The sequence below is a fragment of the Halichoerus grypus genome, chromosome 8 (genome assembly GCF_964656455.1).
Source record: "Halichoerus grypus chromosome 8, mHalGry1.hap1.1, whole genome shotgun sequence".
NCBI classification, from domain to species: Eukaryota; Metazoa; Chordata; class Mammalia; order Carnivora; family Phocidae; genus Halichoerus; species Halichoerus grypus.
This window is the reverse complement of record NC_135719.1, coordinates 47,302,250-47,321,594: the sequence shown is the minus strand read 5'-3', so window position 1 is coordinate 47,321,594 and position 19,345 is coordinate 47,302,250. Positions and strand designations below refer to the sequence as shown.

The 19,345-nt window shown below is 41.3% G+C and overlaps 1 protein-coding gene across 2 annotated transcripts in view; it reads right to left on the bottom strand.

Moving 5' to 3' along the window:
• Positions 1 to 213: 213 nt before the first annotated feature.
• AAGAB (alpha and gamma adaptin binding protein) overlaps positions 214 to 19,345 on the bottom strand; it is a 53,782-nt gene continuing 34,650 nt past the window's right edge. For both annotated transcript variants that reach the window (XM_036087132.2, XM_036087133.2), the window contains 5 exons: positions 8,317 to 8,399; positions 7,353 to 7,449; positions 3,187 to 3,291; positions 2,671 to 2,720; positions 214 to 1,996 (listed from right to left, as the gene is read on the bottom strand). In XM_036087132.2, the coding sequence (XP_035943025.1) occupies positions 1,919 to 1,996; positions 2,671 to 2,720; positions 3,187 to 3,291; positions 7,353 to 7,449; positions 8,317 to 8,399 (413 nt within the window). In that variant the 3' untranslated portion in view covers positions 214 to 1,918. The remainder of the gene's footprint in view (positions 1,997 to 2,670; positions 2,721 to 3,186; positions 3,292 to 7,352; positions 7,450 to 8,316; positions 8,400 to 19,345) is intronic.

The window sequence follows — 19,345 nt, the reverse complement described above, 5'->3', positions numbered from 1 at the left end:
ATGACCTGAGCCGAAGGCAGACACTTACCCGACTGAGCCACCCAGGCGCCCCAAAAGCTGAGGTCTTGAAAAGGTCAGTTGATATTATACTTATATGTGGTAGATTCCAAAATTGTGAGTTTGACAAACTCCAATTACTATTTATGCCTAATGTCAAGTAAGGCTTCCCCCAACACATCCCCTACTAAGAAACAACAGAATCACACATTAGCAGACTTTATAAATAAATCATATTTTAATCACCTGGCTTTGTTTAATCCACAAAATCACATTCACAGCTTTTTCTAGTCTGTCTTCCCTCCATGTGACCTGATATACTTTGGAACCCTTCATGTTTTAAGAAGAACATTCTGCCTTTCATTTTGCAACCCCAGAGCCAATTTCCCTTGCATTCTTAATAGCTAATGCAGTCACCTCAAAGAAACAATGATGGTATGGTGATCAACTATAGTCTCAAAGATCTTCAGAACAGTTAAAAGAGGAGAGGAAAAAAAAGAGGGGGGGAAAAAAGTCACCAAGCCAGAGAACTGCCAATGTTGCCTTTGATGATGGCTCTTCCTGAATGCTCCAGTCACTGAAGCCTTCCCTCCTGGTGGCTGCCCTGGCCCAGGACCTGGAGCATTCTGCTCCTCCTGCCATTCCTTCCGCAGTGCTTAGAAGGCAGTGCTGGAGGGGTCTGACACTTGTTTCTGCTGGTGACCTGAGGAGTTCCCAGTCCAGGCAAGGCCGGGAGCGGCCGTCAGCCTGTGCGCCAGCACCAGCCGGCTGGGGCACCAGGCGCCAGGCTAGACCCGTGGCCGTGGCGACCACAGTGAAGGTCAATGGCATGCATTAGCAAGTGTCTACAGACACAGAAATAGGGATTTTTATTTCCTGTATTTCCCACCCTTCCTTTGGAGGTGGACCTTCCCATGGGGGACCCCCCACTCCCAGCCCTGGAAGTCACACAGGCCCTCAGAGCTTCACCGCCTAACCTTTCACATCCTTTCCCCGCTTGCCCACCGTGCGGTGTGACCACGTTAGCAGTGATCTGTTGGGCATTCAGAGACAAAGGGGGGGGAAACTACCTTGTTTTGAGGGTAAAGTGTGATGACAAAGCTCTGATATGCTCTAAGGAAGACGAGTTTCCTCCTGGCAGGACTAATGTAAAAGCCTCCAGATACGATCACATACTGCCTCAATGGCCCAGAACAGGGAATTCCTGAAGTTTCTTTCTCTCTCTTAAACACAAACCCCCCACCCCACTCCCAAACAGCAACTTAGTAGATGAGTTTGTTTTATCCCTACCAGAGTAGGACACCTTGGCCTCCTCTAGCATTGTCTAAAAATTCACCCTCGTTTCTCAGCAGTTTCTAGTGTGAGCTGAGACACTCTTTCAGATGAAATGCCCAGAGGCGTTTTTAGCGTGAGACTAAGCTGAGGGCCACTGACTCCGGCCCCACCTACCCGGTGGCACAAATTAAATTTGCAGCAGCTTCCTTTCCTACCATCAAAAGCACCAAAGCTCAGGGTGCCAATCTCCCTGAAAGCGGAAAATCCAGAAGCCCAAGGAAAGGTGGCACCAGCTCCTGATCTGCAGTGATCGGGTGTGACCACAGAGGACACTCTGGAAAAGGTGGGCTGGGAATGGCGTGGTCCTTCTGCAACTGGGGCAAATCACACAGGCCTCTGAGCCTTGTTTCACTCCCGTCCCTAGAGACAGTGTACTTGAAAAACTTTCACTCCTTGTCGTCATTATCCTCCTCGCTCCCTTACACTATACTGAGGGACAAAAGCCCTACTATCCCCTACGAGAAACTAAAAGTAAGGCGGCCCTAGAACTAAGTCAGGTGGCCAACAGGATGATGGGAAGTTAAGCCAAACAGAACAGGGTGAAGCAGGGAAGTGTCTGAGGCTGTCAAACCCTAGCGCGAATAATTTAGTGTTCTTCATCAGATGAAAGGCCTTCAATTTCATCTCTGTCTCCCCCAATTGCCATCCAGAAGGCTTTGGCCACCTGTGGAGAGAAGCATGCAACACATTTTAGGCAAGAGCTACCCTGCAGCTTGTGTCATGAGTTAGTCAATATGCTGAACTGATCAAGGCCTAAAATTCTACCCCCTGCCCTCCAGTCCTCCCACCCCATGTATCCAAACCCTTGAATACCCTGACCCAGGACTTGCACTTCCAGAAATTTATACTAAAGATGAAATCAGAGTTACATACAAAGGTGGTGGATGTGTAAGGTTATGCACAGCTTCACTATTTATAGAAGCAAAAAATGCACATGACCTAAATGTCCAAAAGGGAAATGAATAAATTAGGACACATTCATACAATGAAATACCATAAACCACATACATTTCCTGCCAAGAACATGTGTTGTGTTGGTAATAACAAAACAAAACAAAACAAAACAAAACGACTAAGGGTTTTCCAGCCCAACAGTTAGGAAGGCAAACATCCTGAGTCTCAATGAAATTTCCATGTCACTCAACATACATTTGAAAAATCTTGGTTTGACTACAGCAATTATATTACTACTGTGTAAACATCCAATTCGTTCCAAGTTACTATCCAATGAAAAGTTCACACTGAAACAAGTCTAGAAGTCAACAAGTGTGATACATAATCCTAACAGCACCGGACCTTTTCATAGATACTCAATAAATACCTGACTGGTCGTCTCACCTTTTCTGCATGCAACTTTCTTTGCTCGTGAGGAAGCGTCGCAGCCTTGTCTAGGGAGAAAATAAATCTTAAGAAATTCATCTAATAGCACAGGAGAGTCTGGAGTGTATGGATGTTCTAACGCTAGAAGATGGGAGATGGATTTCAAAGACAAATGCTCATGGTGTAGTCGTTACAGCTGTTAGGGAGTTAAAGTCTTCCCGATTTTCCACATGGGTATGATGTGAGTAAATTGGCAGGGATCTTACTGATTCCAGGTTAATGAGACACACTGAAAGAAACCAAGAGAGGCAAAAGAAGAAGGGACAGTAAGAGGAAAGAGAGTGAAGAAAGAGGAAAACTTTCCCTGGGGAATTTCTACCAACAGAGGATGACACAGTCCCCCAGGCACCAAGTGTCTCCAGACAGCTGAGACCAGAGCAGGGAATCCAATCAGCGGTTACAAAACAAAATCCTACCACATAAAGGAGAGGAGCACCAAGAGGGGAACGTGTTAGACATGATGGAGCCAATTACCTTTCATTTCCTTTAACTTTGAAAACAGTCTTTCAAAATTCTCCAAATCTCCTCCGCCAGTAGTAAGACTGGCCAATTCTTGAATATCCAGATCTAACATGGGATCTGCAAAAAGGATTTGTCACGTTATTTGCCAGATATGACTTCTATGTGTGCTAAATACACAGTCCTAAGGCAATGGATCCTAGCTTTGACGGGAGTCATCACTGAATGAGTACTCCACGTGTGGGAAAGCTGCTCGGCTGCTAGCGGGCCTTCGCGAAAGAAGAGGAACTTACTTGATCCTTGCAACATTACACTGAGGCAAAGAATATGGTTTCATTTTAGAGATGAGAAACGTAGAGCTCTGAGTTCAAGTGACTCGCTCAAGGTCACAGCTAGTGTGAATGCAGATTCAGACTTAGGTGTTTCCAACTCTAAAGGCCACCCTCTCCATTGAGGTGCACCGATCAACAACGGATGTCTGGAATTTATAGCATATTTTCCTGTACAACCAAATGTTTTCCTATCTATTACTGACAGCCACCATATAAGGTGGTTAGGACAGGTATCGATGTCTGAAATTTACACATGAAGGGGCTAGGTGTAAAAATGCACTCAGCTAAAATTACAGCTACTCAGAAGTAGAGTCAATTCCTATTTTCTTACTACAAATCCTTTATTATTTCTACCACAGCCTCTTACCTCTTTATCACAATTTGTTTTTAATCAGAATTCTTACTCTCCACTCCATGCTGAACACCTCCAGGAAGTCTTCCCTAGCCAGCCCAGCTCACAAGTCTCCTTCCCTAGAATTCATCCCATACTTTTTATTTTAGACAAAGGGAGAGCGTGCACGTTGAGCAGGGAGACGGGGAGAGGGCGAGGCGGGAAGAGAATCCTCAACCAGACTCCCTGCTGAGCACAGAGCCCGATGGGGGGGGCTCGATCCCATGAGCCCAAGATCCTGACCTGAGCCAAAATCAAGAGTTGGATGCTTAACTGGCTGAGCCGCCCAGGGGCCCCATGATTCCATTTCATTTTTGCAACAGTATTCTGAGGAAAAATTTTATTTTACAGAAAGGGAAACTAGGGCCCACAGAGGCTAAATAACTTACTCAAGATCATCTCACCACTACTGGAAGAACCATGATTTGAACCCAGCTGTCCAGGACTCCAAGTCCACGACTGTAAGCATTATACTGCAAGGCCTGTCTCTACAGTTTTAGGGTATAAGCTGCTTGAAGACAAGGACAGCTTCTAATTCTTTGCATCTACTACAATGCTATACAGATAATTTGGTGTTAAGAATGCATTTTAGCTCATAAATTTGCTTTGGTTCAGTGGACATTTCATGTAGGCAGTTGATATACAGGGCTGGAGATAAAAATTTGTGATTTATCTGTGTATACATGGTAACTGAACTGGACAGAATCACTTCATGCTTAAATATACATTTGGCAGAGGAGTTTAGATGGAGCACTGAGGAATGGCAATCTTTAAAGGCTGGATAAAGGAGGGTCATCTACCAGAGAAAGAAAAGGAATAGCCAGAGAAGTCAGAAGAAAACCAGGAAAATTGTTGGGTGAGCAAGAAGAAATGTTTTAAAAAGGGACTGATTCATCATATTGAATGCTGCCAAGAGGTCAAGATGAGGACTGGGAAATGTCTATTAACTTCGGTGGCCTGGAGGTCGGTGGTGAACTGTTTTAGTGGCAAGTGGGGCAAAAGCTAGGTGGGAGTGAGCTGAAGAGTAATGGGAGGTCAGGGATGGAAAGAAGTTCAATAAAGAGAAGAGGGAGATGTAGGGTTGACAAGTGTTTTACCCTTGTTGGTTTGGTTTTGCCTTTTTTTTTTTTTTAATTTTGAAATAATTTTAGTATTACAAAAAAGGTGCAAAAACAGTAGGGTTCCACCTTCATCCCCTACCGTTAACCTCTTATCTAACCACAGTACAATGAACACACATCAAGAAGTTAGGAAGTGCTATTAACTAAACTACAGACTTCATTCCAACTTTGTCAGTTTTCTCACTAACATCCTGTTCCAGAAGCTTACACAGAATTCGGCTGCCAGATCTCTGTCTGCTTCTTCAACGTGTGACCATTCCTTAGTCTTTCCTCGTCTATCATGGCTTTGACACTTTTGAAGAGTACTCGTCGGTTATTCTGTAGACTGTCCCTCAATATGGGTTTGTCAGATGTTTTCCTAGGAGACTGAGGTTACGCGCCCCTGGCACGGAGACCACGAGCATGATGAGCCCTTCCGGTGCCCCTATCAGGGGGCACGTGACGTCAGTGCGCCTTACTGCTGCTGAGCTTCACCACCACTGAAACGCTACCTGCTGGGTTTCTCCAGGGCAAAGTTACTATCTTCCTTTTTGTACTAAGTAAATATCTTGGGAGAGCTACTTTAGATGATGCAGATGTCATGTTTCTCCTCAAACTTTCATCTACTAATTTTCACATCCATCAGTGGATCCTGATCACAACAACTATTATTACTGTGGTGTGTGGCTGCCAAGGATTTTTCTTTCCCTCACTCCTTCTAGGTGTATTAATTAGAATTCTTCTGTAAGGAAGAGCAGCCCTTTCTTCCCCAGTTATTTCTTCTGTTCGCCTGGAGTCACAGATATTTTGTTCTATGGGTTGCAGCCCAATACTAAATTCATTCTCGCTGGTCAAACTGCTCCAGCGTTGGCCACTGGAAGCTCTCTCCAAGGTTGGTTTGGTGCCCCTTCACATGCCCCCATCCCTTCCTTACTTTCTGGCCCCATGAGATGGCTCTAGGTTCATCATCCTGAGTTTTTCCTGCCCCGGCCCTAGAATCAATCACTTCCTCCAAGTGGTCCTGGATCCTTTTATTGGCAAATGGTATTTAAAAACCAAGATCTAAATGCTAAGGGTGTTCAACTGCTATTGGGAGTGTGGGTGCTTCCAGGCCCTCTCAGTGGAAATAGGTAGGAAATATATATATACGCATGCATACTAACATGTACACGAATATCTCCATTTATTGCTCTAACTATAAGTACGTCATCACGCTAATACCTTGAGTTCTAGCCCAGTACCAAGGGTTCATCCCAGCCTTCTCCTTTCCTTACATGGCTTCTTTCTCAGTGAGAAACCTAGCTCTCATTCTCTATACTTTATTTTTTCAACCCTGATATACACAAAATATATGTAATTTCAGAATTTCTAAACCATACCCCTATGACAATCAAATGTATTAAGCAGAGTTCACTATTCCTGTTCAGTTGTTTCTGTTTGGGGCCTCCTGGTATCCAGTCAGAATGCTGTTTCCCCAAGTTATTTAGGTTAGTTCTTGTCTTCCCTCCCTCCTTCGGTGTGGTTACTGGTTTGTTTTCATGGCAGAGACTTCAGCAGGTCTAAAGCCAGTAAGAGGGACCCAAGTGAGAAGACAAGGTTGAATATACTAGAGAGAAAAGAGATTATATGTAATTTTTCCTTCTTAATATGTGTCTGTTACCAAACACTTAAGTTTTCTACATGGACTCTCTTCTAATCAGCAATAGAGTTTTGAAAACCCTGCACGTGGGTCCCTGTGACATAAAGAGAAAGCAGAAATGTCAGTAATTCCCCAACAAAAGGACATTTACAGTTACTGTCAACTACATTTCTTGGCTTTTGGACATCAGAATGGATTCTAGTCTCAGTTCCGGGACCTTCTTGTTAGATGCCCTTGGACAAGTTATTAAACTGCTCTGGACCTCGGCTTCATCTCCATAAAATAAGTTCTCTGCCAAACTTCATTACCAACCACGAGAAAGTAGATATAAAAGAACTTTCAAAGGATGTGAAAGGGCTTATAAAGTTGTATTATTCTTGTTACCATCAACTCTACCAACTGTTAAATACTATGAAAAAAACTGGAATATGGAGATATAAAGCTGTCTCACCACCTGGTTCTGTCTGTCTCAGTTAAGATGATCTGAATCAAGATCCTACTAAGAGAATCGAAGAGAAAATGGTACCCACAGATTGCTTATGTGGTTATTCTCCCTCCTTTTCTGATAGCCGTCTCTAAGGCTCACATTCGCTTGGGGTACACTATCAATTTTCTTCCTTTGTTCATGTGTAAAGTCAATTTCTCCCTAGATGATTTATGCCCCGTACCTCTTCCAAGTTCCACAGAGCTGTCTCCTGGCAGCTAAAGGAGGAACTTACCCATGATGCTATCAGCCTGAGCATCTGTTGTGTTAGATGCACCACCCCGATGGTCCAAGAGAGCTTCAGTCCTAGCTGCTGCTGGCAAACGGGGCCGCTGTTGAGGAAAATACACACAAGCAATAATTTAATAGTAGGCTATTTTGGAACTAAAGCCAAAAAGATTCACACTTCCACTCCCTGGTTGGCTTTAGAGAAGCAGTAATAGGAGCTAGAGACAAGGAGAGATGGAAGAAGGATCAATGTCACATAAAAAAAAGAGGCTACAAATTCACTAACTCAGGGTTATTTTCCCTTGAGGAAAAACTAGAAAGTGTTATGATTCTGCTGTTGGCTATTAAAACATGTCTTTTGTTTGCTTTAAGAGCCATGTTTTATTCAAAATGTGAAAATGAACATAAGCATATCAGAAAGAGCTCAAGACTGATGAGAAAGATGCCTGGGAAGACAATATGGCACTGTGTAATTTGCTCTTGGTTCCAGCATGCTGACCAAGGTACACTTGAACCAAAATCCTTGAGGACAGAAGGTCAAAGTCAGACTACGAAGCCCACTGAGGGCAGGGGCCCTGCGTCAGATGGGTACAGAGCCTTGGACATAGGAAGTACTGACAAAGAACCATCGATTTTATTTTATGAAGATCGGGAGGCAACTTCATGTCTCAAGGAAATCCTAGCACATTTTTTAAAGCACTCTAGCAAAAAAAAAAAAAAAAAAAAAAAACCCATGGAACAGCCCAAATTGCAAACATCTTGAAAGGGCTTACTGCTTTAATGCTGAACTAGCCTTCTCTCAACAGGTACCAGGCACAAGAGGACTGTTTTAGATTCTCTTTTTATCCTTGGTTTACTATTGTCTGCTGCCTCTTAAATGGAAAGGAAAAAATGACAAACGGTATAAAGACTCATAATGACAAGGAGAAATTAAAACCAAAGCATTGAAAGGATCCAGGAAGAATCTTTACCTCTGAGGGACACGTCTCTGCTGACCCAACGCTATGGTTTGCTCCAGCCAATGAGCTAAGAAGGCTAAAGCCTTGGTTCCTATCTGAAAAGAAAACAATACAATCACTGAAATTTGTTATTTTAAAATGTTAAAATGACTGTGATGAAGAAACAATGGCTATTTCCTCATTATAAAAGTTTTAACTATAGAAACTGTTACTGTCAGACAACATCAGGAATTTATATATCTTACTCATACTTACATTTTCTTTATAATTACTATTTGAAAATATGAATTTTTTTGAATAAAAACTTCTTAAAAAAAAAAAAGTCACTCACAATTACCACATTCTCTCAAATCTGAATAATGTAAAAACTCACAGACACGGGTCAAATATAATGGCAGGGCCATTACAACAAACAAGACCACTCAGTGGTTCTTTTGCAAAGGTTAACAACACTCATGTTTCTTTTTTTTTTTTTTTTTAACTTTATTTATTTGAGAGAGAGAGAGAGCAAGAGAGAGAACACGAGCAGTGGAGAGGGCAGAGGGAGAGGGACAAGCAGACTCCCCCACTGAGCAGGGAGCCCGACGTGGGGCTCAATCCTAGGACCCTGGGATCATGACCTGAGCCAAAGACAGACACTCAACGGACTGAGCCACCCAGGTGCCCCTACAGCATTCATGTTTCAATAGTCACTATGAACCAATATTCTGGTGTTTTATTTTTTTTTTTATTTTTATTTTTTTTAAAGATTTTATTTATTTATTTGAGAGAGAGAGAGCACATGAGAGGGGGGAGGGTCAGAGGGAGAAGCAGACTCCCTGCCGAGCAGGGAGCCCGATGCGGGACTCGATCCCGGGACTCCAGGATCATGACCTGAGCCGAAGGCAGTCGCTTAACCAACTGAGCCACCCAGGCGCCCTATTCTGGTGTTTTAAACAGTATTTTAAATGTCCAGAAACATTTTTTAAAATCAACACAAAGGCATTATTATCAGGGGAAAAGAAACATGCATGATTTTTTTAAACAAAGCTTTAATTTTGTGATGGATGAGCCATTTGCAGTTAAGGCCCTCTCAATGTTTGTACTTAGAATGGAGGACAAATCTGGAGCAGAACATCTAGAACACCTACTAAAACTGCCCTGGTATTCATGGACCCTATCTCAGACTCACTGAGCCAGAATCTCTGGGGCAGATGCCAAGGAAGCTGAACTTTCCTTTTAGTTTTTATCTTTTTTCAAGTTGACTTATTTATTTATTTATTATTATTATTTTTTTAATATTTTTTTTTTAAGATTTTATTTATTTATTTGAGAGAGAGAGAGAATGAGAGACAGAGAGCATGAGAGGGAGGAGGGTCAGAGGGAGAAGCAGACTCCCTGCCAAGCAGGGAGCCCGATGCGGGACTCGATCCCGGGACTCCAGGATCATGACCTGAGCCGAAGGCAGTCGCTTAACCGACTGAGCCACCCAGGCGCCCTCAAGTTGACTTATTTATTTTTAGTAATCTCTACACCCAGTGCGAGGCTCAAACTCACAAACCCAAGATCGAGAGTCAACCCCCGAGATCAAGAATGGCATGCTCATCAAACAAAAAGAAATAAAAGGCATCCAAATCAGCAAAGAAGTCAAACTTTCACTCTTCAAGATGACATGATACTTTACATAGAAAACCTGAAAGACTCCACAAAAAATTGCTCTGATACAGGAATTATATATATAAGCAAAGTCACAGGATATAAAATCAATGCACAGAAGTCAGTCGCATTTCTATACATTAACAATGAAGCAGAGGAAAGAGAAATCAAGGAATCGATCCCATTTACAATTGTAACTAAAACCATAAGATACCTAGGAATAAACCTAACCAAAGAGGTAAAGGAACTATACTCAGCAAACTATAGAACACTTATGAAAGAAATTGAGGAAGACATAAAGAAATGGAAAAACATTCCATGCTCATGGGTTGGAAGAACTAATATTGTTAAAATGTCTATGCTACCTAGAGCAGTCTACACATTCAATGCAATCCCTATCAAAATACATCAGCATTTTTCACAGAGCTGGAACAATCCTAAAATTTGTATGGAATCAGAAAAGACCCTGAATAGCCAAAGTAACACTGAAAAAGAAAAGCAAAGCTGGAGGCATCACAATTCCGGACTTCAAGCTGTATTACAAAGCTGTCATCATCAAGACAGCATGGTACGGACATAAAAACAGACACAGATCAATAGAACAGAATAGAGAACCCAGAAATGGACCCTCAACTCTATGGTCAACTAATCTTCGACAAAGCAGGAAAGAATAGCCAATGGAAAACAGACCGTCTCTTTAACAAATGGTGTTGGGAAAATTGGACAGCCACCTGCAGAAGAATGAAACTGGACCATTTCCTTACACCACACACAAAAATAGACTCAAAATGGATGAAAGACCTAAATGTGAGACAGGAATCCAACAAAATCCTTGAGGAGAACACTGGCAGCAACCTCTTCAATCTCAGCCGCAGCAACTTCTTGCTAGACGCGTCTCCAAAGGCAAGGGAAACAAAAGCAAAGTTGAGCAAATATTGGGACTTCATCAGGATAAAAAGCTTTTGCACAGCAAAGGAACAGTCAACAAAACTAAAAGACAACCGAGAGAATGGGAGAAGATATTTGCAAATGACTAATCAGATAAAGGGCTGGTATTCAAAATCTATAAAGAACTTATCAAACTCAACCCCCAAATAAATAATCAAATCAAGAAATGGGCAGAAGACATGAACAAACATTTCTCCAAAGAAGACATTCAAATGGCCAACAGACACATGAAAAAAATGCTCAACATCACTTGGCACCAGGGAAATACAAATCAAAACCAGAATGAGATACCACCTCACACTGGTCAGAATGGCTAAAACTAACAAGTCAGGAAACAACAGATGTTGGTGAGGATGTGGAGAAAGGGGAACCCTCTTACACTGTTGATGGGAATGCAAACTGGTGCAGTCAGCCTGGAAAACAGTATGAAAGTTCCTCAAAAAGTTAAAAACAGAGGATATAAACATAGAGATTCGAAGGGGCATACACACCCCAATGTTTATAGCAACAATGTCCACAATAGCCAAAATATGGAAAGAGCCCAGATGTCCATCAACAAATGAATGGATAGAGAAGATGTGGTATATGATGGAATATTACTCAGCCATCAAAAAGAATGAAATCTTGCCATTTGCAATGACATGGATGAAACTAAAGGATATTATGCTAAGCGAAATAAGTCAGAGAGGGACAAATACCATATTATTTTACTCATGTGGAATTTAAGAAACAAAACAGATGAACATAGGGGAAGGGAAGGAAAAATAAAATAAGATAAAAAGAGAGGAAGGCAAACCATAAAGGACTCTTAACTATAGGGAACAAAACTGAGGGTTGCTGGAGGGGAGGTGAGTGGGGGATGATGTAACTGGATGATGGGCATTAAGGAGAGCACGTGATGTAATGAGCACTGGGTGTTATATGCAACTGATGAATCACTGAACTCTACCTCTGAAATGAATAATATACTATATATTAATTGAATTTAAATAAAAATTTTAAAAAAACCACTTCTAACTTCACTAAAGATGGTATTAGTTGGGGGATGAAAAAAAAGTAGCATGCTCTTCTGACTGAGCCAGCCAGGTGCCCTGGAAACTGAACTTTTAGCAAGTATTCCAGGATAATCTGAAGATCAGGTAAATTTGAAAAAAAAAAAAAAAAAAAATCACTGCCTTAGAGTAGAATGTGAAACCCACACTCCAAGAGTCTAATGGTATACAAGTCAAAGAACTTCTCTCTCAAAAAGACAACTTCCTTCCCCTTGTCTTTCCTCTCTCCCTCTCTTCCCTGAACCCATCCTCAGGTCTTTAAACCACCTATAATTTCCTGCGTCCTCTCCCCTGTCAAGTAAAACCTGTTGTCACACAGTCACACAGAGGTCGTGAAAGAAGAGAACCACTTGCGGTCTCTGTCCTCCTTCAAGATTTGTCTCCTAACACGGGGACGAAGCCCTGACCGTGGCATACCAGGCAGAGGCCCGCAGCTTTCCCCAGCCTGACCTCTCACCACGCGGGCAGCTGCACGCGCCAACAACCCCCGCTTTTCTCACACCATACCCCAACAGTGGCAGCAGGGCCAACGGGGCCCCTGTACCCCCGGGGCCCCTTTCACCTCCTTATCCAATTTGCTCACTCTGCCAGGAACGTTCCAGGCCAAATACTCGGGTGCGCCCAACCCAGCACCAAGCACTAAGGTGTCACAAGTAGGCGGTGGAGGCTCAGGGGCCAAGAGAGGTAGATCCACGTGGGGTCTCACACTGACGGCTGGCTGTACGGAGTCTCGGGATGTTTATTTAAACATCGGCATAATTCCTTCTTTTTGGCCAATGTGCTAATCTTAAAGCTGTTGTACGTAGTTCAATACTTCGACAGGGATTTTCCATGTCATGAGAGCTCTTATAGTCTACCTGAGGCTCTCTGCACAAAGGGCATTATCCAAGTCACAGAGTACTGCTGTAAAGAGCCCGCACTTCTGTTACTGGAGAAACGCTGGGCTTGGGGTAATTTTCAAATCCAATTCACAAATATCTCCATATTCCAATTCCACGGCTTATGTTTTTCCCGTTGGGCATTACCTAAACTTGGCAGGCCAGGTTGCAATCCGGGAAGAATAATGCAATATTGTGTCAATTTAGACAAGTCATTAGATCAAAACGGTCTATTTAAAATTCCTCACTTCCAGCCACTATAATTGGCTGCTTCCAAGGAGGGGTCTGGAATGGACAGGAGTTAGGGGAGCTAGACTGAGCACTGCAGATCATGAACCTCTGTATGCCTTTGGACTTTGGTTCCATGTTCATGTGTTTACCTACTCAAAGAGATCTTTTTTTAATGTAATGATTATATGCTATGTGTATTTTATCACAATAAAAAAAGTGAATGCCCCACTTCTAATAATGAATAAGATGATGAAAAAGTCTGAATAGTGGGAAGAGAACTGGGCTACAGGTCAGAAAGCCTGGATTTCACTCCTGGCTCTGCCTACCAGTGTGACCCTGGGCAAATTCATCAATCTTTCTGCATCTCAATTTTCTGCTCTATAAAATAAGAGGGGTACTATTCGTGGTTGTTCAGGTCCTTTTTGCTCTAGAATTCTGTGATTTTATGAAAAGACACTCTTTCACCTCGCTTACAGTAACTTTGATCAGCTGGGCTTTTTTTTTTTTAATTACTAAATAAAAAACAAGAATCTTAAATTTCCTAATCCTTTTAAGGTTCACAGGTGACTATGAGTTTATAATCAGGTTTCAGGCTAATTATAATAAGCTAGAAGGACTTTTGCTCAGAATTTTCTTATAAACAATGGAGAAACGTAGTCAAACTGACCGTCCACTATGTTCCACTGCTTATATTTCAAGGAGGTTAGAAACATATCAATTTTCACAATTAGAAAAACAATTCATTTTTGTTCATCCACAGCAGCTTGCTTGCACATTCATGTGGCTCAAAAAAACTTGGATGATAGTTTATACACCTACGGTTTTAAAGAAACTCTCAATCCTACCTAGTTTAAAACGTGTTCAGCAAAATTCTGCCCATGTGCAACCAATGTAAAACTATTCTTCTCATAGGAAAGGACTACATAAATCTTTTTTTTTTTTTTGCCAGACTTTTCTCCCCAGGACTCAGGGCATGGAAATATCATCCCTATTAAGAAGAATTTATTCCTTTAGCAGGTAGCTATTGAAATTGGCTTTAGCATCTCTGGTTTTATTGATGCTACAAAATACTAGACGAGGAAGGAATAAATTAATCTACCTACTGAACTGATTCTTCTGAATCTTCAGAACTCCAGAAAAGGGAAGTTGCTCAGTGGTATAAAATAAATTATTCTGGAAGGCACAGCTAAGTACATTAAACTCTGGTCCTAAAAACATCTAATTCAGTTTCAGACTACTAAATTGGCACCTGTGGAATACTAGATTTTCCAAAAGTATGGTATCATGAAAAAATCTGCTGGTGCCGGTCATTAGCACAGAATTCTTCCAGAAGTGTCAGAAACAAAGCTATAGCACTAGAATAAAGATTTGAAGTGCCTTGGGGTGGAGCTTCTATTTATATATTTATCTTTTAATAAGAAGTTTCCAGAAAATTTCATATATATGACACTGTTTGGATAACTTTTTATAAATCTAAAAGCACAGTATTATTATACAAAACATAAAATGTACTTCACACAGCAATTGTGTGAACATTACATGAGACACTTGGAGAACTGAAAACCTGGGCCAAAAGGGAAATTTTAGCATAGTGCTAAATATACGAAGAATGCTGCAAAATCTGCTGACAGCTTGATATGACTCAGACAGAGGCTGCATGCATTAGCTAAACAGAGAAGTGTTTACTTCAAATGTATACACACGGCTACAATATTAAGAACCTCCAGGGCCACACCCCCAAAATGTCTTAGATGACCCATTAAATATTTTCTGTCTTCATATTCAGCTTTTATTTCTTTAAAGCAGCAATTATTTGGCATCATCTTAAGAAGTTCAAGTGTTCCCCATATTTTAAGTTTTCTTTACATCCCTTTTCTCTCCCCACAAAATATTTTCTTTCCCACCACGTGATACACATGACCAAACTTACACCGCAACTAAGACAGTTCAATTTACACAGAAAAGCTGTGTCTATTTTCTGAATGATATTTTTAAGTCACACCATACAATTTGCATAAAAACTTATTTTAAGCACGTACTCCATCAGAAACGATTTCACTACTATTTGGGAAATAAGCCTACACATTTTTAACATATTCCACTTCTGCTTGACATACTGAAAGGAACCTTTTTGAAATCAAAAAGAATTATTCTCTTTTAAGAAACTATTGCTTGAAAAGACAAAACCGTGATGCACCGTAGCCGACAGTAGCCCTGGCTTTGAATCCACGAAAGTGAATCTGTGCTCTCCCTATGACACCTGGGGCACCTGCTCCCAAGTCAAGAACGGTTTCTGCCCATGCTTGAAGATATAACAAACAGGACCACAAAGTCACCAGACTATGCTTTTTCCCTTTTTCCTGATTGTAAACGAAATGTTCATTGTAGAAAATCTGGGAAAATAGAGAAAAGTATAAAGAAGAAAACGAAATCATGAAAGATGCCAATCAATCCTTTGGCATATGTCCTCCTGGTCTTTTTTTCTATGCATGCATACACACAAATTCTTAATAAACTGAACTAAACAGCAGAATGAGTGCTATCTTTTCCAAAGTTCTAAAGGAAAGCTTCACATAATTCTAATAATGGCTCCATTGTAGTCATATCTCCAGAGCCTAAAGCACACTCTTAAAAAATCCTCAAAGGAATGTTTAGAATTAAGTCTTTTTGATTTTGATGGTTTTTTTCATTCAGAACTAAGTGTGAGGAATAATAAGAGCAAGGAAACAAGATGTTACCATAAAGAAAAAGATGACTTTTCTTATGTGGTTCGTAACCAGCTCTAAAAATTCCAAAGGAAAACTACCAAAAATGTTTTGCAAGTTGGCCGCAGAAGGAGGCCCTGCCTCCAGGGTGACAAACCTGAAGAGATCCTCCACCTTTCATTTGCTTATGGACAATTTGGGGGGTGATTTTTTTAAAAACAAAGTCTAATCACTCGACCATTTATTCCCTTCCATTTTCTCTAATCGTTCACAATTCCCTCTTCTCCTTGTTCTCTTACAACACAACCTCTTCCATCAAATCATGCCTTCAACACTCACACACACACACACATGAATAGAGATCTATTTATTTTATTTTTGACCACAACATTCACAGACAAGTGTAAGGGATTATTCAAATCATTCCTTCAAAAGTTCCACAATATTAGGCATGGGATAAAAAGAGGAGCAACTCAGTGTGACTCAAGGAACGCAGCTCCACAGAATGTGAAGCTGGTATAATTCTACCCTACCCTAGAGATGAGGAAACTGGGATCCAGAGACACGATGCCATTTTCTCAAGATAACCAAGGCAGAGACAAACCCCACTAAAACCCTCTTCATTAACCATTCTTCCTCTCATTAATTTGATGGTGTTTTATTTTCTGTTAACATTAAATTTAATGACTAAATTTTTATTTAATCATTTTTACTCTCTCTTCAAAAAAAAAAATATACTAAAGGCATTAGCCATCTATTTTCTCAGGAGAGTAGGCTAGATAATCAGGCAGCCAGATAAACCTTGTGTTTTTGGTACTTATTTCTCACCACTGCTCTGCACATCAGTTCCAACTGGTCCTTAAACTAGAATCTGGGATTTCTACTTTGGTATCTTGTTACCAAGTAAATTCAGGGGGACATACATTAATAGATGAATAATTCTTTTCATTTATAATGGGAACATAGAAAACTATTAAAGAATTGTTGTTTCCATTATTAAAATTCCACTTATTCCTTACCCACCTGCATCACTAGAGATTAAACTATAATAGATAAACTGAAAATAAATTCTCAGAGCTTCTGAAATCCAATCTCTACAATTATTGTTTACCACTGGCGGATCAAAGTCATAACTCTAATATTTGTCCCTCCTTCACTGATTAGTAACAGTAAAAGATCATAAAATCTCCCTTCCTTGCCCTTCACTCAGTGGTGGTATTTGTTGTAAAAAGACCACTGAACACTCGAGAGCCACAAGTCCAGGCTAAACCCCCCCATGGCCCTCATCAGTGCTGAGACAAAGCCCGGGATGGGGGCCTCGGGGTAACACTAAACTGAAACTTGACACAAGGACACTGTGTATAATGCTACCTTCTTATGTGAAACAATAAGCAATAACTTCATCTGAAAAACAAAATAACTCATTAGTCTTCTACTAACCATCTTCTTTTCCCTGCCCTTAAAACCAAGTCTTATTTAACAAGTGCCTCCCAAGTTCCAGGCACAGCACTGAGTATGATACCCAGATCTTCCAGTGATAACAAAGTACTCTGCCACCAGGCCTTTTGATGTACCAGACAAATGGAAAGAGAAGGCAATCTCACTAGAGACCAGAAAAGAAGTAGGAGGGGTCAACTTTTTTTTTTTTTCCTTCAAGATTTTATTTATTTGACTTGAGAGAGAGAGAGACAGAGACAGAGAGGAGAAGCAGAGGGAGAGAGAGAGAGAGTTTCAGGCAGACTCCAAGCTGCGCATGGAGCCCAACATGGGGCTCGATCCCACAACCCTGAGATCATGGCCAGCGCTGAAACCAAGTCAGATGCTTAAAGGACTGAGCCACCCAGGTGAGGAGGGGACAACTTTTAAAATCTGTCACATTTGGCATAAAGTACAGACCCTCAGGTTTTCCTTTCCTGATGCTCATAAGGGGATATTATCAAGTTATAAACAAAAGACCCACATGGTAGGCCCCTACAGCCATGAGCCCAGCTCTGACAGGGACTGAGGGTAACTCAAGTAGGCAGCTGAGATTTTTTTCCTCATCCCTTTTCTTGAGCCACAGCCAGGCTTTCAGGTGGAGGAAATGTGAGGCAAGACAGTACAGGAAAGGTTACGCAGTGAGCAAGCTGATGTGGAAAGAGAGATCTAAAAAAGCACAGCCCAACTGCAAAGGCAGTCCTAACCACTTCATTTCCTGGACCATTGCAAGTCACACCTTTAATGCATATGGTGGAAACTGACGTCCCTAGAAGTTTGACCTTTTACAATGAATACAGTGGTATCTGGGGATTCCCTCTAAGGAAGAGCTTACAATATAGCCTTCAGCTCACTGTTTCTCAACCATTTTCATCATGGCCCCTAAGGGGAAAACTTCTGTTTCCTTCTCTACTCATAACCAACACTTTGGACACCAGTCGTGTGGGTTTTTCCACACCATACAACTCTCCAATCCTCACAGGACACCAAACGTGTGTCCTACAATTTATAATTCTGACCCTAACGGCCTAGAGTCAGTGCAGACCCCTCAGGTTAAGGGCTCAATCTCACAAGGCTGCCCTCCTTTCCCACCAGCTTCAGACACCAACTGCAAGTCTCAGATTGTCACCTGTACTCCAACTGGCTACAAATTGGGAGTTCCCACGACCCCTCCCTCAAGTTCAATAATTCGCTAGAATGGCTCACAGAATGCCAGAAAACAGTTTACTTACTAAATTACCAATTTACAATACAAAAATATAACTCAGGAACAGCCAAATGGAAGAGAGGCCCGGGGTAACATGTAAGGGTGTGTTATCTTCCTAGTGCCTCGAGGTATTCACCAACCTGGAACGTTGCTTAGGGTTTTTAGGGAGGTTCCATTACACAGGAATGGCTGATTAAATCTTGGGCTGTTGGTGCCTAATTCAACCTTCAGCCCCAGGGGTCAGGGGGTGAGGCTAAAGGTTCCAACCCTCCCTCATCACAAGGTTGGTTCCCTTAAAACCAGCCCCCATCTTTAGGGGCTTTCCAAAATTCATTTCATTAACATAAACTCAGGTGTGGTTGAAAGGGGCTTGTTCTTGAATATCAAAAGATGCTCCCTTCACCTTTATAGCTCTGGAGCTGTTTCAGGAGCCAGGACAAAAACCAAACATTAATTGATTATATTACCTTAGGAGTTATGTGCCAAGAACTAGGGACAAAGATGCACTCTACTCAGGGCCTTTTTAGACATTTTTTTCCTAATCATGACACACCCTCCCCACTGAAATATTAATAACACAGATATACTATATATATGTTTACATATTATATATATATCTGTGCTTTCTACATAAAATGAGTAATTTTTTTTGCCTCCCCCCCAAGAATCAATTTTCACCCCTTTGGGGGCAACAATGCCCCATTAAGAATGCATACCTTAGTTTATGAAACAAGACATTGGTAGAACCAAGAATATAAAACTAGGTTACTATAAGATAACCCAAAAGTTATGTCTTATATTAGGAAGACTTTCAAATCTCTTTCTAGAATAATAATTTGCCTACAATTTTAGTAGTATAATTTTACCTGTTTGCTTTTACAATATGAAATTAAGTAACAAAAACACATT